Source organism: Equus quagga, chromosome 19, assembly GCF_021613505.1.
Source record: "Equus quagga isolate Etosha38 chromosome 19, UCLA_HA_Equagga_1.0, whole genome shotgun sequence".
Taxonomy (NCBI): Eukaryota; Metazoa; Chordata; class Mammalia; order Perissodactyla; family Equidae; genus Equus; species Equus quagga.
In genome coordinates this window covers 27222450-27248980 of record NC_060285.1, presented here as the reverse complement: position 1 = coordinate 27248980, position 26531 = coordinate 27222450, and the positions used below count along the sequence as shown (strand labels likewise).

General features: G+C 38.0%; 1 protein-coding gene across 3 annotated transcripts; it reads left to right on the top strand.

Moving 5' to 3' along the window:
- The first annotated feature begins 656 nt into the window (after nucleotides 1-656).
- MRPL42 (mitochondrial ribosomal protein L42) lies at nucleotides 657-26531 on the top strand. Of its 3 annotated transcripts, none has more exons than XM_046646387.1 (6): nucleotides 657-735; nucleotides 2597-2760; nucleotides 5671-5734; nucleotides 7377-7461; nucleotides 13435-13598; nucleotides 26356-26531. In XM_046646387.1, the coding sequence occupies exons 2-6, from the start codon at nucleotides 2691-2693 to the stop codon at nucleotides 26399-26401; spliced, it is 429 nt and encodes a 142-aa protein (XP_046502343.1). In that variant the 5' UTR covers nucleotides 657-735; nucleotides 2597-2690; the 3' UTR covers nucleotides 26402-26531. The 3 variants fall into 3 exon arrangements, with proteins under 3 accessions (XP_046502343.1, XP_046502346.1, XP_046502345.1); XM_046646390.1 differs by having other exon boundaries at nucleotides 676-735; nucleotides 2669-2760; XM_046646389.1 differs by lacking the exon at nucleotides 657-735 and adding an exon at nucleotides 736-796.

Below are 26531 nucleotides of genomic sequence, written 5' to 3'. Positions count from 1 at the left end.
CAAATGATAATTTAATGTCATATAATGGTAAATGTTATGAAAAAAATAAAGGAGGGCAATGGGATAAGGGTGAGTGAGGCTATTTAAATGGTGTGGTCCTCTCTGAGATATTTGAACAAGATCTGTATAAAGTAAGGCAGTGGTCATGAGAAGAGATGAGAGAAGAGCATTGCTTGCAACGAGAATAGAAAATGCAAAGTGCAAAGGCTCCCCTCCACCCCGCCCCCCGCCAATATAAGGCAAGGTCCAAGATTCTGCACATCTTCTTCCTCCCATGATGAATAGCCAGCACAGTTCTCAGAACACAGTGCTGGGGTATCGGGTTGGAGGGCCTCTACATCTCCTGGTTTCAAACGTCAAATCCAGTCCCACTTCCCTTCAGTGCTTCTCTGAAATGCCTCTTCTAGAAAACCTTAATTCATTCACCAAAAAGTGATCCCGAATTCCTCTAATGATTAGTATAAACTTTAAAAAACAATAGTGTTGGCTACTTTCCAAAGACGTGTGCGTGGGGGAGTGATTTTGGTTTTTTTGGTAAAGTTGGAGGCAAGCTGCAGCAACTAAACGCATGAGCACGTCGGGCGGATCCCCCCAGTCTCCAGCGGCGCCCGGGTTTCTTTCCCAAGGAGACTACATTTCCCAGAGTGCCCCGCGGGACAGGAAGGCGCGTGGAGCCGTGTCTCCTAGGACCCGGATTGAGGCAAGATGGCGGGCTCGCAGTGAGCAGCTGTCAAGGTAACCGCTGCACTCTCCACGTACGGTCAAGGGGTCCCTAGAAGCTGAGCAGGCCCAGAAGGTTTGTCGGCAGGTGTAGAGGTCCTTTACCTGTTGTTCGCGGCAGGATAAAGCCTCTGGCATCATTAGACTCGGTCCGTTCTGCAGAAGTGCCGGCATGTGGCCGTGCGCTTCCTGTGGGGCCCCCTAGTGCCTCAGCCGATCGCTCGAGGACTCCTCCAGGTCCAAGTCTTGCGAATCTGTCCCTGGGTGCTAGGCCCCGTGCTCTTGGTGGCCAGTCCCTCAAACCTGGGGCCTTCCGAGACTCTCCGCAGCTTTTGCTTGGGGGTTGAATTCTGGGCCAAGGGGTTACCCTCTAGCTTTCCGTGGGGTGACGTCCCTGACCCTCAGCCGGATGTGCTTGCCTCTTGGCCTGGGACAGAGGGGACCTAATGTTCCCCCAAATGTTTTGTTGCTCCGTTTGGTTTGCGAAATCGTTTGACCTCTCTGAGCCTCGGTTCTTTTTTTTTTTTTTTGCTGTCCCCAAAACCCGCCCAGTACCTAGTTGTGTATTCTAGTTGCAGGTCGTTCTAGTTGTGCCGAACCTCGGTTCTTAATGTATAAAATGGAAATGTTTCCTTCACAGACTTATGAAAGAGCACATAATGTTCGTATAGGAAAGCGGGGTGTAACTTGTAAAAAGCACACTCTGTGAACACAGGAAAAGCAGTGCTAATGTACTGACTATTTAGCCTAGCAAATAAGACTTTGCAGTCTGTGTCCTAACTCCATTTTTTCACTCTAGGGGAAGGGAAAGAGTAGTCATCGAGGCCAGTTAAAACCAAGGCATGTAACAACTGTTATGTGTCTGGTTATATGTCATTTACCCACAACAGCATGGAGGTTGTGGTTGTTTTCCCCCTTTGCCATGGAAGAAACTGAAGGTTGTTCAGTTAATGACTTGCCCAAAGTTTCCCAGTTTGTAAGTGACTGACTCCAGAGTTCTTGGAAGCGAGTCATTTAAATTTTGTACTTTAGTTTCTTCATGAATCAAAATAAAGGTACCTCTCATGATTACTATAAGAGTAAAATGAAATAGTAGTGAAAGCACTTTGGAAAGTTAAAACCCTTATACGTAGACAAGAGGGTGAGATTTTATTTTGGACTTTAGGGTGTTCATCTGTGTTCCTCTAAATCAGTATTTAATAGGCCAAGGATAGCCCTTCATTTAATGAGAAACAGAATACTACTTTAAGAGATGTGATAAGATCTTGTGTGTGGTACCTGGGAGTTTGCACACAGACACACTAGCAGTATGAAAGAGGCCGCTGCGTGTAGCATGTGTCCTGTTTCTAAGGGTAATTACAGATTTGTTGAGCATAGATTCAAAGGAAAGTACTCCATGAGGTGCCGAGAAGTTTACATTTGAGAGAAACAGTAATGGATATAGTTTTGGGGTTTCTGATCTATTTTGATGATGTTGCTCTTCTGTATTGCATAGAAATGGAAAGTTGCCTAAAAATTTTGCTTTAGGTGACTAGTTCTAGGTAGTGATTCCTGTCTTGTTCTTGTAGTGTTGAGTATATTGCGTCACTTTTTTGTTGTTTTTTTAAAGATTTTATTTTTCCTTTTTCTCCCCAAAGCCCCCGGTACATAGTTGTGTATTTTAGTTGTGGGTCCTTCTAGTTGTGGCATGTGGGATGCCGCCTCAGCGGGGCTTGATGAGTCGTGCCATGTCCGCGCCCAGGATCCGACCCCGAGAACCCCTGGGCCACTGAAGCAGAGCGCGTGAACTTAACCACTCGGCCATGGGGCCGTCCCCTATCTTGTGTCACTTTAATTTCCCATAGGTAGAACTCATTTTTCTTTTTCTCTTACTCAGGGATGAAAATAGGTATGCCTAGAAGCAGATTTTAAAAGAAGTTTCTCTTCAAATCATTTTCTTTCGTAACAGCTGATAAGCATCTTGATTCACCATGGCATTAGCAGCAGTAAAATGGGCAATATCAAGCAGAACCATCTTGAAACATTTATTTCCAATTCAAAGTAAGTGAGTTTTTTAATGTTTAAAACCAGTTTTAAACTTTTTCAAATAATGTAGAAATACGTGTTCATTGTAGAAGATTTAAAGTGTTTGGTTATTGTATATGCCTGTTAATAGCAGGAGAGGTTGCAATAACAGAAAAGGGGAGAAAGCCTAAATATATGTCAAAAGTGGGGTGGATAAGTTATGGTACACCTTTATTATGAATATCGTACAACTGTTACCAACATGGAAAGATCTCTAAATAGAAGGGGAAAAAAAAGTATGTCATGAAACAATATCTATTATATGATCTCGTTTGTGCATTTAAAAGATAATCTACCATATACATGTGTATGTGTATATGTATCAATGTAGAGTCAAAGGTGGGGACCAAATAGATTATCTGTGTAGACCACAAGTGGCATTTAGCTGAGGGTAAGTGAGGGATTGATAAAGAGGAACTTTGTCTGGTTTGAATCACTTATATTTACTGTTTTCACATAGTACTTTTTTAGTAGTTCTTTTTTTCTTTTTTTTTTTTTGTGGAAGATTAGCCCTGAGCTACCATCCATGCCTATCTTCCTCTACTTTATATGTGGGATGCCTACCACAGCGTGGCTTGCCAAGCTGTGCCATATCCGCACCTGGGATCCGAACCGGCGAACCCCAGGCTGCTGAAGCAGAACGTGCGAACTTAACCGCTAAAGGGCATATTTACAATTCCATCTTACGAAGATAATTGTTGTTAATATTTTGGTGTATTCGCTTTGTGTTTTATCTATGTACATAGCCATTTAAAAAATGGAGAGCTGAGTCTCTTGACATTCTTTTTGGCCCATTTAGTTGCCTTGGGTTAATTCATGTTAACTTTGGCATCAGTCTTAATTATACATTTAGAACCTCTGATACTTATTGTATCTAGAATCTTTCTCTTGATAAAATGTCAGGTGAGTTTTTCAAGTATTAATTATCCAGAAGTTAACATTTTAGAGGCAGTTTGGCATTCACTTTATTAGTAGCCACTATAGGGGACACAGTAATGAACAAGGTGTGGTTCCTGGCCTTAACGGTCTTATTTAGACTTGTTGGTGAAGCAGACATCTATGGAAACAAGAAATAACAGGAGTATGAGGTAGAATGTGATATATGTCATGAGGCTATGAACAAATGTGTATGTAAGTGCAGACTAGAAATTTTACAGTTTCTTGTGGAACTGAAATACTGTTGTCTTGAGTTTTCCCTGCTACCTATCTAAGAACACTTAATTCTATTTGTCCTGCCTCTGCCACCCAACCCTGTTTCTTTCAGCACATGTGTACATCACCTAGCTGGTTTGTATTCAGAGAATACAAACTTCTTTTGATATCAATCCATGCATAATTAGGAAGATCCCCAATAGTGTCAAACAAGAAAATAAAATATGTGTAAATGATTTTTACATTATCTGCTGATTTATCTTACTGAATCTTCCTGTATATTAGCACAGATAATTGAAAATTAATAAATCTTTTTGAGAGATGAGGTTAAATTTCTGATTCTTTATATTTTGTTATCTTATATCAATAGAATTTGGGGGTTGACGTTTTGCTGAACAATATTTTAAAATAGTGAATTTTGTTAAGGTACGTTTTATGCTTTGGGATGAGAATTTATATTTAGACCTCTAAGTATATGCAGTCCTTGGGGAAGGGAGATGTATGCAAAGACGGAAAACACATCTTTGATCACATAAATAACTTGCAGAAAAAAAATAAAGTCTGCAAAGAAGGAATGGCAGTGTCATATGAGGCACTGGTTGTGGGACATGTAAAACAGACAACTCTTCCCTCTGTGATGGGGCTTGTGGGGCAGGGAGGGGAAAAAGGATTTCGTGGGAGAGAAGCCTTTGACTTTGAAGGGTGAGTGGTATTTGAGCAAAGAGGCGATGGTGTTCCATACTGAGGAGCAAGAGGCTCATCTGAGAGAAGCTGATCCTTGGCTTCAACCAGGATATATTCAGAACTGGTTTTTAACTATACTGAGGGACATTTACATTTTTTTCTATATATTTAAAAGAACACCCTTTCTTTGAACATAGAAGAACCTTTCACAACTTTTTAAAAAGTAATTTTTGCTCTTGAATTTGTAGGTATTCTAAAAAAGGAAAATATGCTTTAAAATGTGAGAATTTTGATTAAGGAAAGTTAAATTTGAACAATTTACTTTGTATTTCATCAGTTAATACGTCCCATTTATGAACTAGGTGCTCCAGTCACACCAGAGTTTTTAGAATACCCAAATACTTCCTGTTCTTTCTTACCTCTGGTCCTTGGCACTTGTTACTCCCTCTGCGAGGATTGTACTCATCCCCTACCAACTCTTACTTATTCCCTCATCCTTCAGAGCACCTTAGATCCACAAGAAAGGTCTTCCTGAATCTGCACAGTTGTGTTTGTAATTTGTCCGGGTGCCCTTCCCTCTCCCATGCTTGGCTGTCCTAACAGAGCTCATCTTTTTTTTTTTTTTTTTTGGTGAGGAAGATTTGCCTGGAGCTAACATCCATGCCAGTCTTCCTCTATTTTTTAGTATGTGGGCCATCAGCAGAGAATGGGTGCTAACAGAGCGGTGTAGGTCCGCGCCGGGGAACCAAACCTCGGCCGCTAAAGTGGAACACAGTGAACTTAACCACTAGGCCACTGGGGCTGGCCCCAGAGCTTATCTTTTGTATTGGAGTTATTTGTTTACTCACCTGTCTCTCATCAGACTTGTACCCTTTCTGAGGGTAGGGATTGGAGCTCACTTGTTGTTGAATCCCTAGCTCCTAGTACAGCCCTGTTGCATAGTAAAAGCACAGTAAATATTGGTTGAATGAGTGAAACTTGTTTTACATTTATGTGAGAACATACGCTCAAATTAACTAAATCCATTTTACTGTTTTGGGGTTTTTGCAGACGGAGCTTTATATTGTGTTTGCCATAAATCTACGTATTCTTCTCTTCCAGATGACTATAATTGGTATGTATTAAAATTCAGTTGAAAAAAATAATGTTAGCTGTATCTGAAATGATTTGATTTTATTTCTTGTTTTGGTGTTTTCTTCTTTCTTTTCTGATTATCCTTTTTTTTAATTTTGTTTTTAAAAATGATTCTAGTGATCTTATTTACCCAGTATCTGGGCTTATCAACATTTTAAATAAAAATCATTATCATTGTTGTTTCAGTGAATACTTAATTTGTTGTAGGACAGACATGCTGTTAGAAATGCTATCTTTTCTTCCTAAAGCATTCTTTAGATTTCTGGAAAAGTTAATTAGTTTTTCTAGTTTTCTCTTAGGATTCATATCTATTAGCTTAAGCAGTTATTTGTCTTTTGTTTGACGTTGAATAATCCTAAATTACGAATATTTAATTCAACCGCAATTTATTTGGTATTCAGTTCTAGTCACTATACTGAGCACTGAGAATAACATGTGAATAAGATGTCTTTTTTCTCTATAGCAGAGTCTGATGTGCAGAAACTGCAACATATTTTTTAAGCTACATTGTTTTTATTGCAAATTTTAGTAAAAATATATTTTCTTCCCTCTTGACACTAATTTTCATTTGAGTTTTAATTGTACATTTAGTAAGTACTAAGAGACTGATGAAATTAGACTAGATAATAGGTAACACTTTTTGAACTTGACTGAGTGTTCTAAGTGTTTTGCATTATGTAAACTCCGTCCTTCATCAGAAATCATTTGATAGATTATGTTCGTTATAGTCATGCTATGGTGAAACAACCTAATACCTTATCCTGTGTTAGCTAAACCACGCCTTATGGTTTAATTGCTGATCTGGCTCAAATCTGGTTGGTGTTGAAATCCTAGAAACTTAAATTTATAGACACCTAGAGAACACAAGTTTAATAAAAGCTGAAAGTCGTGCTCCTTAGAGTGTATATGGATCTAAGTGCAATAGTAGTTGCCAGGGTCTTTGAAAACCAGGCTTGGTTAGTTGGTACCCGAAGGAATCAGATCCAGCCAGAGCATTCTGGGAAGAAGTGTTTAGAGGAGTATTGCCCAAACACTGTTCTTCTGAGGGATATTAATGGAGAGAAGGGGTAATATTCAGTAATTCCCAAGTTTGTTTGACCACAGAACCCTTCCTATAGTTGTACTGTTCTGCCAAAGGCACTTGGAGGAATTCTCATCTAGAAAAATTGCTCAGCCACAATCTTTATGATTGGAAATTCAGGTGATCCTTTACCTGGAAGATTATGTCCTTTGCTGGTCTTCAACTTCAATAATTTAACCAAGTAATGTCCTTCTTACAACTGTTTGAACGTAGTTTTTAGATAAGGAAAAGAAGTTCTAATGATAGTGATGAATAAACATAAAGATTTCTTCCAAAGATTTGGATAGTCTAAAAATAAGTATGTAATCTGAAGAATAATTTACGTAAAATAGTGGGTCATGCAATAAGGGTTTGTTGTGGTACTTAAGCTGACTTATTTGGGGGACGGTTTGAGTTGTCTCCTGTGATATGAGTGCCAGGTTTGCCAGTCCAGTGCCGTCTCGTTGATCCTTCAGGGACTCATGATTAATTAATTTAGCTCTAAGAATAGTCGTTCTGCCTTGAATACAGTATAATCTGTTTCTGAAACATTCTTTTTTAGCAAAGTGGAGCTTGCTTTGACCTCTGATGGCAGGACGATAGTCTGCTACCACCCTTCTGTGGACATTCCATATGAACACACAAAAGTATGTATGAGAAAATCTTTTACAATTTTTAATTTGCTGCTAGAAATATTCACACTTTCTTACAGTACCCAAAGAGAAGGGAGTTGTTTGATTTCCTTTATTGGTTTAGATCTTCTTTTGGCTTTTTTATTTTACTCTTTTGATTTTTGTCTTACTTCTTTTTCATCTTTCTTTGAAGGCTACTTTTAGTACACGGAGTGAACCATTTAAACGCAATTATGGCATCAGTTTTCTGGTCTAAAATTTGGTAGATTTCTGTAGGGATCAAACACCTGGTTTAAACTTACAAAGCAAAATTGTTCCATGCTACCTTATATTATAATCTAATAAATTTTTAAAAACTTGTGTTTTAGAGTGCTGTTTCATAATTTTATATTGTATTGCTTCTGGTAATCCTTTTAATATTTGGTAAATTTCTTTTACTTTAGTTAGTTTTTTCTAATGGACCAACATGGGCATATATTTTAAGTGGCCTAGTTTTATTTTTTCCATATTTCTTCAAAAGCCAGGCACTTGATAGAGGAAATTTTGTTTTGACTTTAGTACAATTTATTTTAGCTTGGCCCAGGTCTTTTTTTTTTTAAACAATTGGCATCTGAGCTAACAACTGTTACCAATCTTCTTTTTTTTTTTCTGCTTTTTCTCTCCAAATCCCCCCAGTACATAGTTGTGTATTTTAGTTGTGGGTCCTTCTAGTTGTGGCATGTGGGATACCGCCTCAGCGTGGCCTGATGAGCGGTGCCATGTCCGTGCCCAGGATCTGAACCAGCGAAACCCTGGGCTGCTGAAGCAGAGCGCATGAACTTAACCACTTGGCCACGGGGCTGGCCCCTTTATTCCCTTTTTAACCTCACCATTTTGTCTGCCTGCTTTGTACACTAGCCAGATATAGGCAATAATTCAGTACCTCTTTTGTTTCATTTCTTTGAGCCATGTGTAGGAAATAGGCCTAAGTCACTGACTTTTCACCTGTAAACCCTCCAGCTCACACTAATTGTGCCTTCTTCCATTGTTATTTCATGGTATATTATTGGTTACATGCTTTATCCTGTTGTGGCAGTTGTACCAAGAAGCCCAAGACTGAGGTTAGTTCTCAGCATCCAGACTCTCATCCACATGCATCCTGAATCTGACCCTTTTTCTATCCCTCCCAACTCTCAAAACTTTTCCACTATACTTTTGGAACTTACTACATCAGTAAAATAATCTTATAACCTTGACCTCTTCCAGAATCTTGCCTTCACCTTCTGGCTCTGGCAGAAACCTAGCTGTACCCTAGGGCCATTGCTTCCCCAGTAGTCTTTTAAGTAGTTGCCCTTTTCTCTCCTATACCCTTTTACTACTGGGCCTGGGGGTGGAGTAGATGTCCCTGTAGCTCCTCATTGTCACTTCCAGACCATTTTTCCTTCTCCCTAACAGTTTCTAGCTTTGTAGTTTGTATCATGAAACTATGCCTTCTACTATCTTTTTTTGTTGCTATCATCTGCCAACGTGCAGTTTATTTCTTCTCCCTCCCCCACCCCTCCGCTCTTCCTTGAAGATGTACATGTACTGTCACACTCTCCAACACTGTTTCCATCCTAATTCTTTGTTATTTCAGTATCCATGTAGAAGATCTGTCTAATACTCTGGGCTCTCACTTCTTGATCTTTTCTCCCTACTTCAGCCCTGACTCACCTGGTTGTACCCCAGGGATGTTCTAATCACAAATAACTGGTCCTCCTTCCTCCCACTCTAGATTTCAAGAATTCTACTGGCTTACTGTCAACTCCCCCTAATCTCCCAGCTCCAAGGATTGTTCATCCCCTCATTGAGAACTACATTCATTGATGAACCACTTTTTCACAGTCCCTCCTGTATCTCACACATTCTCACTTCTCTCCTACCCAGCGTAGATTCCATGGTCCGTCATTGTACACACCCCCTCGCATACATGCCCAACTTCCTGCCTCCCCTTTTTTGTTGCACTCCTTTTGTTGCAGCAGTTGTGTCCTGTCTCAAATCATCAGTATTCCTTTCTCTAGTCTAGAAGACTGTTCCTATCAGTTTACACGTCATACTCCACTGCTGCCACACTGGCCTCCTGCTGCTCTTCACATACATTAGACAAGCTCCTGCCTCAGGGCCTTTGCAGTTCCTGCTTCCTCAGCCTGGAATGTTTTTTCCCTCAGAAATCCTAAGTTTATTCCCTTTCCTTTACATCTTTCCTTATTCATTACCTAACGAGGCCGTCCTTGGCCACTGCATGTAGAGTAGTACCCCAGCCGCTGGACTCCCTATTGTCCTTTGCTTTACTTTTCTCCATAGCATTTATCATTTCTGGCACACTGGATATTTTCTTGTTTTTCTGTCTATCTCCCACCACTAAAATGTAAGCTCATGAGGGCAGGGCTTTCTCTCTTGTTCCTTTCTGTGTCCTCAGCACCTGGAATCACTGTCTTTTACTTGGTAGGAGCACAATAAATATTTGTTGATTAAATGAATAAATTTGTTCCTCCCTCTTCATGCTTGAGAGTTTTCTGTTTTAGGGCTAAGAGACATTCACCTAGGGAAGCATGAAATTTTTTTGTTTCTCAAGTAATAAATTATAGATTGGGCTGCGCAATAAGAAACATTCTTGAAAACATGTTTCTGTTAGAATAAAGTATGCTGTTTTTGAAACCAGATTTACAAATCTCATGAAGACAGTACATAACACTGAATAAATATCCTCAGACAGGGCTTAAAATATAGACTTGGGGCTGGCCTGGTGGCCTAGTGGTTAAGTTCGTGCGCTCCATTTCAGTGGCCTGGGGTTCACTGGTTTGGATCCCTGGTGTAAACCTACACACCACTCATCAAGTCATGCTGTGGCACCATCCCACATGCAAAATAGAGGAAAACTGACACAGATGTTAGCTCAGCAAGTCTTCCTCAAGCAAAAAGAAAAGGATTGGCAGGGTCTGGCCCCGTGGCACAGTGTTAAGTGTGCATGTTCCACTTTGGCAGCCCGGGATTCGCCAGTTCAGATCCTAGGTGTGGACATGGCACCACTTGACAAGCCATGCTGTGGCAGGCATCCCACATATAAAGTAGAGGAAGATGGGCACGGATGTTAGCTCAGGGCCAGTCTTTCTCAGCAAAAAGAGGAGGATTGGGAGCAGACGTTAGCTCAAGGCTAATCTTCCTCAAAGAAAAAGTGGAAGATTGGCAATAGATGTTAGCTCAGGGTCAATCTTCCTTACCAAAAAAACACACAAAAATATAGACTTGATTTTCCTCTTTTCTCAAGCAAGTAGGGCTGCAACTCTCGTGGGCCCTGTGCTTCTCCGAGCCCTGGGAAGCACGTTGTGTACAAAGATCCTGGTCATAGGTACAAATACCAACTGAGGCCGGCTTTAAGAAAGTGGAGATGATTTGCATCTTTGGTTTTCTGGTAATTCACATTTGAATCTAAAACGTGTTGATTATCTTCCCTAGATCCAGGTAAAAAGATTGTTCTTTCTGCTTCTGCCACGTATATGTTTTATTAAAAGTAGTAATCTAAAAACGTTTTTCTCAAATTTAGGATTTCTAATTTAGGAAAATAAAGATGTTATACCAGGGACAAAAAAATAATGACTTGGAAAAATAAAGTAAAAATTTAAGTACTAATCAGTTCTTTTTAGTGGCTGATTTACTGGAAAATTTCATAAGTCAAATTTTAAAAATTCTTAAGAAAAGGGAAATTCAGGATGACAGTTCTGAATGTTTTAAGAGTTGATAGTCAGTTTTATTTTAGTTTTCCTTTTTACTGAAACATTCATGTACCCTTTCTTTGAAGTTTGATCAAGGAGATCAGATACTACCAAAAAATCAATTCTGAGTCTGCCGGAGGTTCTTGGTGTAGACTTTGAAGAATCTGTTAATTCCGATGTCTTTTATCTATGTCCCTGGAAAAAAAAAGTTTTTAATCATACAAAGCAGAGACAATTTGTGATATATTGGAATTGAGCCCACTTGGGACTAGGAAGAGAGACAATGCACATTTATGAACACTTGAAAATCACTTTTTGATCATATTTAAAACATTTGATCTTTAGCAACAGGTATAATAACTTAGAGAGGAAATTGTTTGTAGGATCTAATCCCATGTTTGCTAGTACCCCTCAGGGTCTAATAGTAATTTACAAATACACTTACTGATATTTCACTTTACTTACAAGAAGTGATCTTTTAAAATTACTTAAGTGTCTAAGGAGCACTTTTTCTTTAAAATAAATTTAGATCACTTTTTTCCTGTTTGAGGCTTTAATAGAAATGTTAATAGCTACCTACCATTATTGAACTCTTAAAGTGTGAGAGACGGCTAAGTATATTTTATTATTTCACTTAATCCTCATCAAACTCTTATTAGGTAGATAGTACTTCGCTGATATTACAGAAAGGGAAATTAAGAGCTTAAATAACTTGCCCAAGGGCCCCGAGCCAGAGCTAGTAAGTGGCAGAACCAGAGTCTAAAGTCCAAGTTCTTAACCTCTTCATAATACTTTCTCCTTATTCCCTCCCATGCTAGGTAAGTGGTCCCTTTTTCTACTTATGTCAAGTTGTTACTTCTAAGTCTGACTTTGAGGGTCTTTCATAATCTGGTTTCTTGAGATCCTTTTTTTTTTAAGAAGAAGAAGATTAGCCGTGAGCTAACTGCTGCCAATCCCCCTCTCTGTTTTTTTGCTGAGGAAGACTGGCCCTGAGCTAACATCCGTGCCCATCTTCCTCTACTTTACATGTGGAACGCCTACCACAGCATGGCTTGCCAAGCGGTGCCATGTCTGCATCCAGGATCCGAACCAGTGAACCCCGGGCCGCTGAAGTGGAACGTGCAAGCTTAACCACTGTGCCACCAGGCCGGCCCCTTGAAATCCATTTTTTACGATTACGTCTTTGTTGTGTGTTCTTCCCTGTGTTTCTTTACTCATAATGTTCATTATCCCTTGTAGAATATGTTCTGCACTATCTGATGAGGCTCTGACTTGGCTCCCATTTTACTTCTCACTGATATCTTTGTTACTTTGCATTTCTGATGTACTTAGTCAATTGTGTCACCTTTTGCACTTATATATATATATATATATCGCCTTTTAAAGAGGTCTTATTGTTTCATGTACATAAATTAAATAAATATATGTTGTAACATTTAATACAGTTGGTAGAATATAGTAGTTGCCATTAGTAGTGTATGGATGTAAAGAGGACATCCATGTTTGAATTGTTCCTTATCTGGTTGTAAATTTAGATTTTCACTGTAGTGTAATATATATGTATGGTATTTGTGAAACAAGGCAATGCTGCAATCTTGTGTTACATACATTATCACTTAATATTTAAAATATAGGTAACCTGACCCTCCAAGACAGTGATTTTTAAAGGCTTTAGTGAGCCACTGTTACTGATGGGAATATGTTATATCACTCGTGTGTTGGGGAGGAGATGAGATTTTAAGTAAGTAGTGTCTTTGGGGGAAAAAAACCACTCAGATTACCCTAAAGCATTGGCATTTCAGTTACCTAAAATAAACACATTGAAATTTTTCCTCCTTCTGTTAGATGTAAGAAATGTCACCTTCAATGAAAGATTTTTCATTGTCTCTCACTTTAATGATGTACAAGGTAGAGACTGTAAACTTCTAAGTTAAAAAATAATAATGAGCACAACTTACAGTTTTGAGAAATAGAAACTAAAATGATAAGTACTTTATTATTGAGGGGAAAAAAAGAACTGTAGGTAACGCTTTTATTATTGGGGGAAAAAAACCCAAAATTTGATGTGAGAAGAAAAACATTTTTGATTCTTTAATGAATAATGTGACTAAGTGAAATCGTTCTGTTAACTTATATTTACCCACCTTGAGGTACTGTAATAAATTGTTGAGAATGGTAATTGTTTCATTGTGAACTCACTCAGATGCCGGCTAACATTCTTGCCTATTTATGCTGTTCATTACTGGTTATTTTGTAGCCTATCCCTCGGCCAGATCCTGTGCATAATCATGAAGAAACACATGATCAAGTGCTGAAAACCAGATTAGAAGAAAAGAGTGAACACTTAGAGCAAGGACCTATGATAGAACAACTTAGCAAAATGTTCTTTACTACTAAGCACCGTTGGTATCCTCGTGGACAGTAAGTTCTATTTTCTTCAACTCCTATTAGACACACTAAAGGAACACATAACTTACCTTGCATTAACAAACTTCTAAGTTTGTATTCTCCCTAGAGAAATTCACACCCAATATGATCACCCAGTCTATTTTATTGAGGTATAGTTGACATATATTAGTTTCAGGTGTACAACATAATGATTTGATATTTGTGTATATTGAGAAATGATCACCACACTAAGTCTAGTTAACTTCTGTCGCCACACACAGTTACAAAATTTTTTTTTCTTGTGATGAGAACCTTTAAGATTTACTCTCTTCACAACTTTCACATATGCAATACAGTATTATTAACTATAGTCATGATGTTGTACATTACATCCCCATGACTTATTTATTTTATAACTGGAAATTTGTACCTTTTGACCCCCTCCACCCATTCCCCCCATCCCTGACTCCCTGCATCTGGCAACCACCAGTCCGTTCTCTAGTAGCCTTGTTTGTGTTTTAGATTCCACATGTAAGTGAGATCTATGGTACTTGTCTTTCTCTGTCTGACTTATTTCACTTAGCATAATGCCCTCAAGATCCATCCATGTTGTCACAAATGGCAAGATTTCATTCTCTTTTATAGTTGAATGATATTCCATTTTATTTATATACCAGGTTTTCTTTATCCATTCATTGGTCGTTGGACACTTAGGCTGTTTCCTTGTCTTGGCTTTTGTAAACAGTGCTGCAGTGAACTTGCAAGTGCGTTTATCTTTTCAAGTTAGTGTTTTCAATTTCTTTTTTCTTTTAAAGATTGGCACCTGAGCTAACAACTGTTGCCAATCTTCTTTTTTTTCCCCCTGCTTTTTCTCCCCTAATCCCCCCAGTACATAGTTGTATATTTTTTTTTAGTTGTGGGTCCTTCTAGTTGTGGCACGTGGGACGCCGCCTCAATGTGTCCTGATGAGCAGTGCCATGTTCACACCCGGGATCCAAACTGGTGAAACCCTGGGCTGCTGAAGGTGGAGCGCATGAACCCAACCGCTCAGCCACGGGGCCGGCCCCTTCACTTTCTTGTGATAAATACCCAGAAGTGGAATTGCTAGATCATATAGTAGTTCTATTTTTAGTTTGTTTTTTTTTTGAGGAAGATTAACGCTGAGTTAATATCCACCACCAATCCTCCTCTTTTTGCTGAGGAAGATTGGACCTGAGCTAACATCTGTGCCCATCTTCCTCTACTTTACATGTGGGACGCCTGCCACAGCATGGCTTGGTAAGTGGTGATAAGTAGGTCTGCGCCCTGGATCTGAACTGGCAAACCCCAGACCGCCTAAGTGGCGTGCATGAACTTAACCACTATGCCACTGGGCCAGACCCTGTTTTTCGTTTTTTGAGGAACCTCGATACTGTTTTCCATAGTAGTTGCACCAGTTTACATTCCTGGCAGATCACCTATTATATTGTATTTTTAAATCTGTATATACTTTAGCTAAAATGACATGGTACTTTTTTCCTTTATTTTAATGAGAGCATTTAACCAAAGCTTCCAGTGAATTTTGCAAGAGTTCTTGAAAATTTTTTCATTTGGTGATACACAGTCATGCATCACTTAATGATAGGGGTACCTTCTGAGAAATGTGTCATCAGCTGATTTCATCATTGTGTGAACATCATAAAGTGTACTTACACAAACTTAGATGGTATAGCCTCTACACATCTAGGCTATTTGGTACTAAACTTATGGGACCACCATCTTATATGCAGTCTGTTGTTGACCAAACTATCATTATATGGCACATGACTAGTCATTTAGCATATTGTTTTTATTCATCTTCCTGATAAATCATTGATCTTGTCCTGATCCCTTTATCCATTTCTTTAACAGATTTTGAGTTATTGCAAAAAAAATTGGGGTGCAGCAAATGATTGGGCAGTATTTGTTATTCTCAGTTCCTTTGGAAACTACAATTGCCCCTCTGTTTGCAAGTACTTATATTTTATGACATTGATTCTTACTTCCTATCTGACTGACTCTGATTAGTTTTCTTCTTTTGATTCTTCTTTCTTTCGTATCTATCTTCTTCCCTACCAAAACTATGAAGTGGCTGTTTTTATTGTTTATGTTTGAGCGAACTTTGTTCTTATTCACTTGTGTCAGCCAGCAACTAGCCCTGGGCTGGCACATTTATGGTGGGACATGCTTATGGAATTAATGAATATACATTCATCAAGCTGATTTACTAAGTCCTGGGTGATCAAAAACACAATCCTTGTTTGCAAGTTGTTATAGTCAAGGAGGGAAGATAGTACAGTAAGTCAAATCAAGTGATTGAGCCTTGAAGTATGGTTAGGAGTTACCCAGGGGGATGGGGAAAAGACTCCACAGGCAGAGAGAACAGTACGTCACAGAGTATGCTGGGGAAATGGCAAGTGGTTCAGCTTGGATGGGACCCAGAAGATGAGGAGAGAATGAAGGAAGGGTCTTATGAAGGATTTTATGTTGTGCTGCAGAGCTGAGATTTTTATTTTCATTGCCAAATTTTAAGAAGCAAAGTGAGATGCCCAGTTTTTATGCATTAGAAAAACACTTAAGTAGGCTCTGTATTTGTGATAAGGTGATATATGGAAAGATTGGAGTCAGGAAAGGGGGAAAATAAAACAGAGGACTGTGTTTAAGAACTTTAATTAACAGCAGTAGGTGACCTGGCTGGGTGTGAGTGAGGAGAGAGAGGGAAGAGATAGGAGGCCTGTCAAGTTTCTGGGTGGATGGAGCTGCCATTCATACAAGCGGGGAAACAGGTTTGGCAAGTGAGGCAGATGAACCCGTGGTTGGTTCTGTCGAGTCTGAAGGGTCTGTGGATCATCTGGTGGGAAGCAGTTCTGAAAGCAGGTGGATATATGGATCTAGAGCTGGGTTTACTTCTTTAAATTTCTCTTTAGAAGGTACTTCCTCCCTTATCCTTAGTTCTAATAGATATTCCTCAGGGCTCTTCCTCATACTCCACATCTTGCTGAAATTCATTCTAAGAGTTTCAGTTACGTTCATTGTATAGATAATGTGCACCCTGCTCTGTTACTTGTATTTTTTCATTTCCTTGGTCTTATTCCCAATATCATTGTCCTTCGAATATTTCAAACTAGATTATCTGTCCGAAGTTTTAACTTTATTATGACAAAACACGGCTTTTCTTTTCCTGTCTTAAAAAACCTGCTCCCTTAATAATCTTTCTAATAAAAGTGGTATTTCTGTGTCAATTTCCCAAGAAAAAAATCTGAGATTTCTTGGCCTGTGGTGTCTTTCAATTCCTGCTTCTATTTTATATCCCCTTCCTTAATTTTTCTTTCTTATTTAGTACCCACTTTGTTTATGCACGCTATCTGGGTTTTCCCCTATTTTTGTAATTGCAAGTTAGGGTGTGTGAAAACAAACTAGCATGCCATTTCATAGCCAAATGTCTAAGTCATTACTGTGTTGTAAGATTTCTATCCATGATTCATAACATCTCTCATGTTTGTCTTTTATTTCTGTCCCATTATCCAGATATTTTAGTTCAAGCCTCATCTTGAAATTCTTCTGTAATGGCTTTCAGTACCTCTTTTCTTCCTGCATGTTCCGTATTGCTGGAGTCTTTTGTCATCTTTTGTTCGTAACCAAATCACTGAAGTTATGAAAATCCTCTAAAGGTGCATAACTTGAATCAGGCAAGATTGAAGGCAAGAAGACCATTAGGAAACCTTAAAACCAAGCATGTTATCTTCAGACTTTTGTGTTTAGTACCCCGCCTATGTTTAATCTTATTTACTTATTTAATCTTGTTACTGCTAATTAACTTTTGACTGCTAATTAATTTAATCTCCTGGTATGTCTTGTCCCATCAGGATTACTAAGCATTTTCAATTGTAGGCAGACTTTAATTAGATGCAATTAATTGTCCCAATATTTATCCTAATAAAGAGCTCAACAGAAAAACTCCAGATACTAGCTTATGGATATAAAGAAAATTTTTACCTGTAGGTGTTGTCCTTGAGATGCGTCATCTTTCAGAATTTTAAATAAGGCAATGTGTGATCATTGATCATTCAATACGTATTTATTTTGCATCTACATATATATTTTGGATTAATGTAAGCCATTTTCAAGTGTTGGTTTCTAGATGTCAGAGACCACTTCTCCTAAAACATCAGGCAATATATAGAAGGATGTTCTACCAAATATTTCACAATTTTTAAGTTATAGCAGTCAAAAAAAGGGATTATCATTTTAATAATTGGGGATATATAACATTTTTTAATAAGTATTAAAAAGTATAAAATGCTTGTTTAAGAAAAAAGTATTTTTAAACAATGCTGAAGTATTTAAAGTATAAAATAGAACTCCTCTTTATACCTACTCATACCCTGTTCCCCATAGGTAAACACTGTTAAATTCTACATATATGAGTATCCCTACCTCATGTTTGTGCTTTTTAAACTCCAATAAAGTAAAACTCTTTTCTGAGAGTGCAATTGTGTGTTAGAGAGTCCTGGGCTGACTTAAATCATCTTGCACCTGCTACATACTACCAAGTTACTCAATCTTGTTATCTAGTAAAGAAAGTAGAAATAATAATGCCTAATTTGCATTGTGGTTTTGAGATAAAATATAATCATATGGGTCAAACACCTGGCGTATGGTATATACTCAATCATAATATAGTACTGATATTGTTAATATTGTCTCCTACTCATAGTTTTCCTCTTAACTCACTCTTTTTGGAGAATCTTTTCTTAAATAGTCTCTTTTGAGGTATAATTTATATACAGAAAACTTCACCAGTTTGAACTATACGATTCCATGAGTTTTGACAGTTGATGATCAATATCACAATCATGATACAGACCATTTCATCACTCCAAGAAGTTCTCTCATGCCTTTTTGCAGTCAATTCCCTCCCTTTAACCTCTACCCCTGGTAATCACTGATCTTCTTCCTGTCACTTTTTAGGATTTTATGAATTTCTAGAATTTTATTTTTTGCCTTTTCTAGAATTTCATGTAAATGGAATTATACAGTATGTAACCTTTTGTGTCTGGCTTGTTTCATTTAGTATAATGCTTGTGGGATTCACCCATGTTGTTGTGTGTACCAGTCGTTTGTCCCTTTTTATTTCTGAGTAGTGTTCTCTTATATGGATAGACCACAATTTGTTTACTTATCAATTAGTGGACATTTTGGATTCTTTACAGTTTTCGGCTGTTATGAATAAAGCTGCATAAACGTTGAAGTACAAGACATTGCCTTGATGTGTTTTCCTGTCTCTTGGGTGAATACCTAGGAGTATGGTTATTCAGTTGTATGATAAGGGCATGTTTAATTTATAAGAAACTTGTTTGTGATATATTATTCTTTTTATGGATTGTTGGATTCAATTTGCTAAAATTTTGTGTAGAATTTTTATATCTTTGCTTATTAGAGATATTGGTCTGTTGTTTTATAATACCTTTATCTGGTTTAGGTATCAGAGTAATGCTTCCATCATAGAATGGGTTTGGAAGTATTCTCTCTTCAGTTTTTTGGAAGAGTATATGTAGAATGGGTATTCTGTCTTTCTTAAATGTTGGAATTCACCAGTGAAGCCATCCGGGTCTGGAGTTTTCTTTGTGGGAAGGTTTTTAACTGCACATTCAATTCCTGTAGTCAATATGTAGAGCTACTCAGTGTATTTCTTCTTGAGGAAGCTTTTGTAATTCCTATCTTTCAAGGGATTTGTCCATTTCATCTAAGTTGTTTAATTTATTTGCACACATTTTTTCATAATATTCCATTATTATCCTTTTAATATTTTTATGTTCTGTAGTGATGTCACCCCTCATTCATTCCTGGTATTGTTATTTTGTTGATCTTTTTAAGAACCAGCTTTTGGTTTCATTGATTCTCTCTGTTGTTTTCTATTTCATTGATTTTTGCTCTTTCTTATTTCCTTCCTTCTGTTTACCCTGGATGTAATTTGTTTTTTTCTAATTTCTTAAAGTACATTGTTTGGAAACCTGTCTTTTTTAATTGAAACATTTAGTGCTATAAATTCCCCCTTCAGCACTGCTTTAGCTGCATCCCACAGATTTTGGCATGTTTTGTTTTCATTTTCATTCAGTTCAAAATGTTTTCTAATTTCCTGTGATTTCTTCTTTGATCCATTAGCAGTGTGTTAATTTCCAGATATTTTGAAATTTTCCAGATATCTTTCTGTTACTGATTTCTAGTTTAATTCTGTTGTGATCATAAAACATACTTTGTTTGCTTTCAGTCTTTAACTGATTGAGGTTTGTTTTATGGCCCAGATTATGGTCTGTCTTCGTGCATGTTTTATGTACATTTGAAAAGAAAGTGTATATTCTGCCATTGTTGGCAGTGGTTTTCTAAAAATATTGATTAGGTCTAGTTAGTTGGCTGTTAGTGTTGTTCAAGTTTTCTATACTGTTATTAATTTCCTATTTAATTAGTTATTTTGAGAGGAATGTTGGAATCTACCACTGTAATTGGATTTTTCTATTTCTGCTCTCAATTCTATCTGTCTTCGCGTATGTTGAAGCTCTGTTATCAGTGTATATACATTTATTATTGTTGTACCCTCTTGATGAATTGACACCTTTATGTTTATGAAATGTTTTTTTCCATTGTTGCTAATATTTCTTATTCTGAAATCTAATTTATCTGTCTTTATATTTAAAGTGGATTTCTTATAAGTGGTATATAATTGGATTTTGCTTTCCAGTCTGATTTCATTGCAGTATCAAGCCATCTTAAATGCTTTTTTCTTTGATTTTCTGTACATTCACTCTTCCTCTGCCATTGCTGTTAGCTCAATTCCTTCATGAAACTTCGTTTGAGTATAGTCACTTTGAATATTTACTACCCCATTAGCACAACTATATATAACTATAGTTTATTAGGTATCTGTTAATGTTATATTTGTAGGTAATTTTTTGGTTACTTGTGCTCTACCTTATTTTCTCTTCATCAAGAATGCATCTTCTGTTTTGTAATTTTCCACAAGACCTCTAATACAACACCCTTAATAAAATGTATGGGTGCTAAGTTACTGTCTGATGGAATATTGTCTTAACTAATTATCTTCACAGCTTCTTGAAGGTGTTCACCTTCTCTTTGAAATGGTACTTTACTGTGGGTTGGTCCACTGGTAAATTTCCCAGTGATTTTTGGAAGTTTTATTTCCGGTGTTCAGCTATGAAATTATGTGGGTTTGTCTAATTTCCATTTTATCTGGGTAGGTCACAGGTGAATTAAGATGTTTCTCGTTATCATATTCTGTTTTATTTTTTTAAAAACAATTGACATCTGAGCTAACAACTATTGCCAATCTTTATTTTCGCTTTTTCTCCCCAAACTCCTCCAGTACATAGTTGTATATTTTAGTTATGGGTCCTTCTAGTTGTGGCATGTGGGATGCCGCCTCCACGTGGCCTGACGAGTGGTGCCATGTCCGCGCCCAGGATCCGAACCAGCAAAACCCTGGGCTACCGAAGGAGAGCACAGGAACTTAACCACTCGGCCACCGGCCAGCCCCCAGGTTCTTAATTAAGGTCCCCAAGGGCTTTATGAGCCTAAGATATTGCCCCATCTCATTCAGTCCTGAGCTACCTGCATCTAATTGTTGGCCTCACCCAAGGTGGGTGGACTGGGATTGTAGGCAGTATGACTATGTAGAATTGGTGCTGAAATAGTCTTGTGGCCAATAAACATTGGTCATTAGATTATCTGAAGTCTGAAAATCTGAAGTTAAATTGTTACTACCAAATCTGTGAGTTGGATTTTGCCTTTTCCTAATCCTGATGATTAGGCCTTTCCTAATCTTGTTTACTTTACTTTACTTTAGGATGGCAATTCAAAGATTCTTAGATTTGGGCTTTATACCAAGACTGACTGCTAGAACTATTTGAATTCTTAAGCATGGGAGATGGGTGACAAGGAAACCCAAGACATTGTGTTTGGGGATAAATAGAACTTCTAGTTCCCTACCCTCTGCTTTTGCCTGAATGACTGTTTTTATATTCAATATGCAAAGGTTGATTTAAAAAAATAGCATATATAACTATGAGGCTCCTGCTACTTCCTGTTTGATAATACTACAGGTGATGAGAACATATTAAACTAACTTAGCTATTACATTATATTTACCTAAGTCATGTGGCTTCGAACATATTCTTTGAAAGTTACTCCTTATGGAAATCCATTTGTTTTGTACTCTCTACAGCAATTTACATTTGATAGCCCCTCTGTAAATAGTTGTTGAGAACCGATTCTGAGTTGCTTTGCCCTCCACAGCTGCCCCTGAGGTATCTCCTGTTGGCCTTTAGTGTTGCCCGTAGTCAAGAATTAGGGCGTGTCAGTCCCCTCAGTTGCCAGCATCTGTGTACAAGCTCTTCTTCCTTTCTTCAGTTTTCCTCAGTTGGCATGAAAAAAATCAAAAGTGATGGAGCATTCCTTCCAATATAATTCTTTCCAGAACATGTCATTTTAGCAATATTGCAGAATTCCTGATGATTGTGTTTGAGTTTTCTGTTATTTTTCTTGTTAATTGAACCTTAGTAACTTTCTTGAAACTCTTTTTTTACATAGCTAAAGTTCATATACTGCTTGGTTTCTCTTGCTGATTCCTTCTCTTCTCCCCTATCTCTAAATTTTGGAGTGCCAGGAGGAGCAGTCCTTGAATCTCTCCTCTGTCCTGTCCTGTTCTCTAAGACAGTGATCCCTTCTGGTCTCATGGCTTTAAATACCATCTGCATGCTGATGGCTCCCAAATCTATTTCTGGTCGAGACCTCTCCTCTGATCTCCAGACTTGTATATCCAGCTGCCTACTCAATACGTCTGATAGGTATCCCTAACTTCATGTGTCTCTGACTGGGCTTCTGATGGTCCCCCTCAAACCGACTTCTCCTGCAGCCTTCCCAGTCTCAGTTAATGCCACCTCCATTCTTCTAGTGCTTGGGCCACAAACCTTGGTGCCGTTCTTAACTCTTCTCTATCTCACACTCACCATCATGTCTATCAGCAAATCCTATTAGCTCTGTCTTCAAAATGTATCCAGATTTGACCATTTATCACCATTTCCTCTGCACCATGCTGGTCCATGCAACATCCTTTTCCTGGTTTATTGAAGTAGCTTCTTTACTGGTCTCCCTGCTTCTGTCTTTACTTCCCTGCAGTCTGTTCTTAGCACACAGAGTAACCCTGTTAAAACTTCCAGTAGTTCTTGTAATTTTTCTGTTGAAAACCCTCCAGCAGCTTCCCCTCTCACTCAAAGAAAAGCTGTAGGCCTTGACTGTTACCTACAAGAACCTACGTGATCTGACCTCATTATCCTTCCACCCTCATTCCCTACTGTTCTCTTCCTTGGTCACTCTCTTCCCGCCACATGGCCTCTTTGTTGTTCTTTGAGCTTGCCCTTCCTTCCGCCTCACAGCCTTTGTACTTGCTGTTCACTCTGCATAGAATGCTCTTCCTGCTGATCTTAGCAACACTCTCTGACTTCCTTCAGGTTTTTACTCACTGAAGCCTTCTCTGCCCAAGTTATTTATCTTGTTTTTCTATCTCCTGTACTGGAGTGTAAGCTTCATGAGGGTGGGGATTTTGACTTTTTTTGTGTACTACAGAATCTTGAGCACATAGAAGTAGTGCCTAGCACATGGTAGATGCACATTTTAAAATGAGTGAATAAAATGAACGAGTGATCCTAATTCTCATACCTCTTAAGTAAGAAAATAGTAAGCAAACATAGCTCCACTGAATGTAAAATTATGTTGAAAGAAAGGAGAGTTGAAAGAGGCTAGATGGAAAGTAAGAAGGATCTGAAAAGTAATTCTAAATTTCTAAAATATAGAGCAATACTATAAATGTAAAAATAGCAGTACCACTTTATTTGAAGAACTACTTTAATATTTTCCCATGGAGGGAACAAAAATTAGATACTACTATCAGTAGGAAACAGATTTGAAGACCTACTGCAGTGAGAGCCAGGAGGTAAAGTTCTGCTCTGGATTAAGAATGTGGACAGGGGCTACCCGGTAGCCGAGTGTTTAAGTTCACGCACTCCACTTTGGCAGCCCAGGGTTTTGCTGGTTCGGATCCTGGCCGCAGGACTGCTCGTTGGGCCACGCTGAGGTGGCGTCCCACATGCCACAGCTAGAAGGACCCACAACTAAAATATGCAACTATGTATGGGGCGAGTTGGAGAGAAAAAGCAGAAAGAAAAAAAAAAGAACTGTGGACAGATATTCCAGATGTCACTGAGTCATTGTGCAGTTTAAGAAGGGTAGCAGCATACGTCTTGGTTTGCCAAGAATAGTCTCAGTTTAACTCTTTTGTTAATTATTAATAGGATGGGTTTTTATTCTCTAATGGGTCCCAGTCTGGGTGATAAGTTATAAGGACACCGTAAAATTAAGGTTGCTTGCTTCTAGCTAGTGATTGTAGCATATATTGAAATTCATACATGAGAAGAAATCTGTAAATGCTATTTGACATTCCTTGAGCATGTAACGACTTACTATTAAGTTTAGGGCTATCAGGGTCACAAGTATTTTTCAATTGGTCTTGATTGGTGAAAATAGTTGAACAATGTAAGCTGAATCACATTTTTATAGGATAGTTCTTAGCATTTTTAGGGCCACAGACTTTATTGAGAATCCAGTCAAATCCACTTTGCAGAAAAATGCACATTCAAAATTTTTATAAATAATTTCAGCAAGTTTGTGACTTCCCAAACCCCTGTTCTGGTGCCTAGCTGCTTTGAAAGAACACTTTTCAGGGATACTACCACACTAGTAAAACCTTGATGATCTGGCACATAACTGGACCCTTAAGGAAATGTGTTTTGGGGCCAGTCCGTAGCCGAGTGGTTAAGTTCACGCACTCTGCTTCTGTGACCCGAGGTTTTCCCGGTGCGGATCCTGGGCGTGGACCTGGCACCGCTCATCAGGCCATGCTGAGGCAGGATCCCACATGCCACAACTAGAAGGACCCACAACTAAAATATACAACTATGTACTGGGGGGCTTCGGGGAGAAGAAGAAGGAAAAAAGAAAAAAAGAAGATTGGCAACATGTTAGCTCAGGTGCTGATCTTTAAAAAAAAAAGAAAACTATGCTTTTTCTCTGTGCCGTTAAAAGTACCTGTAGAAATGTTTACGTAGACGGTATTATGCTATATGTATTATTCTACAACTTAGTGTTCCATGTTAGTATATATAGATATTGCTTATTTTACCACACCTGTGCTTGGAATGAGATTATGATTTTAAAAATATTTGCAATCAGAAAACAAGTAAAAGCTTCCTCACTGTTTTAATTTGTATTTCTTCCATTTTTTTGTGACAGTGCACATTTTCTCATAAACATATCACTAATTGTATCCTATTGTATATTAAAACATGCTTTTGCAGCTTGAGTCCCCCATTTAGAGGGAAATATCTCCTTTTAAATAAAACTTTGATAGAGTATGTTCAGCGTGTTCACAATGTGCTGCTTCTTTCCTATAAAGAGAATCATTAGAAAAGATATCTGCACCCTCATTTCAAAGCAGCATTATTTACAATAGCAAAGACATGGAAACAATCTAAGTGTCCATCAATGGATGAATGGATAAAGAAGATGTGGTATAGGGGCTGGCCATGTGGCATAGTGGTTAAGTTTGGTGCACTCTGCTTTGCTAGCCCAGATTTGCAGGTTTGGATCCCAAGCATGGACCTTCACCACTTGTCGGCCATGCTCTGGCGGTGACCCACATACAAAATAGAGGAAGATTGGCACAGATGTTAGCTCAGGGCTAATCTTCCTCAAGCGAAAAAAGAGGAGAGTAGCAACAGATGTTTGCTTTGGGCCAATCTTCCTCAGCAAAAAAAAAGAAGAAGATGTGGTGTGTATATATACAATGGAATATTAATCAGCTATTAAAAATAAGGAAATCCTGCCATTTGCAACAATATGGATGGACCTTAAAGGCATTGTGCTAAGTGAAATGAGTCAGACAGAGAAAGACAGATGCTGTATGATCTCACTTAGATGTGGAATCTTAAAAAAAAAAAAAAAAAAACAAACCCAAACTCATAGGAAAAGAGTTCAGACTTCTGGTTCCCAGAGGCAGGGGGGTCAGGGGAGGAGGAACTGGAAGAAGGTAGTCAAAAGGTACAAACTTCCAGTACTAGGGATGTGATGTACAACACGATGACTATAGCTAACACTGCTGTATGATATATAGGAAAGTTGTTAAGAGAGTAAATCCTGAGAGTTCTCATCACAAGGAGAAAATTGTTTTCCTCTTATTATTCTTTCTTTTCTTTTTATTGTCTCTATATGAGAAGATGAATGTTAGCTAAACCTATTGTGGTAATGATTTCACAATATATGTAAATCAAACCATTGTGCTGTATGCCCTAAACTGATACATTGATGTATGTCAGGTTTTTCTCAATAAAACTAGAAAAAAAGGGCAATCATTAGTTTTTAATTAAAGATCAATCCTTCAGGTTGCCATATTGAAATTATCTCAAGATCTGAAAAATTTTCCAAAATGCTTAATTAATAGAAAACAGTTTTCACAGTAGGGAAATATGGCTTATTGTTAAAAAGTATCTATCTATAGAGATGTATGTAACAGTATATATATAAGTTTTCATTTGATTTCGTTGAGTACTAATAAACAGCAAACTAATCATAGATATTTGATATTTCTATCAAGAACAGTTAACTTTTATTAAAATAATCTTATCTTAAATATTTTCTTTTCCAGGTATCATAGACGTCGTAAGAAACTGGATCCTCCAAAAGACAGATGATACTGAGGTTTTCAGTAATCAAAGAGAAGTGTTATCCTGGGTCTCATTTGCCATTTGAGGAAATGCAGTTGGGTATATTCACTAAAATGTTATATAGTAAAATAATAATAAAATTTCTTTTTTTGTATTA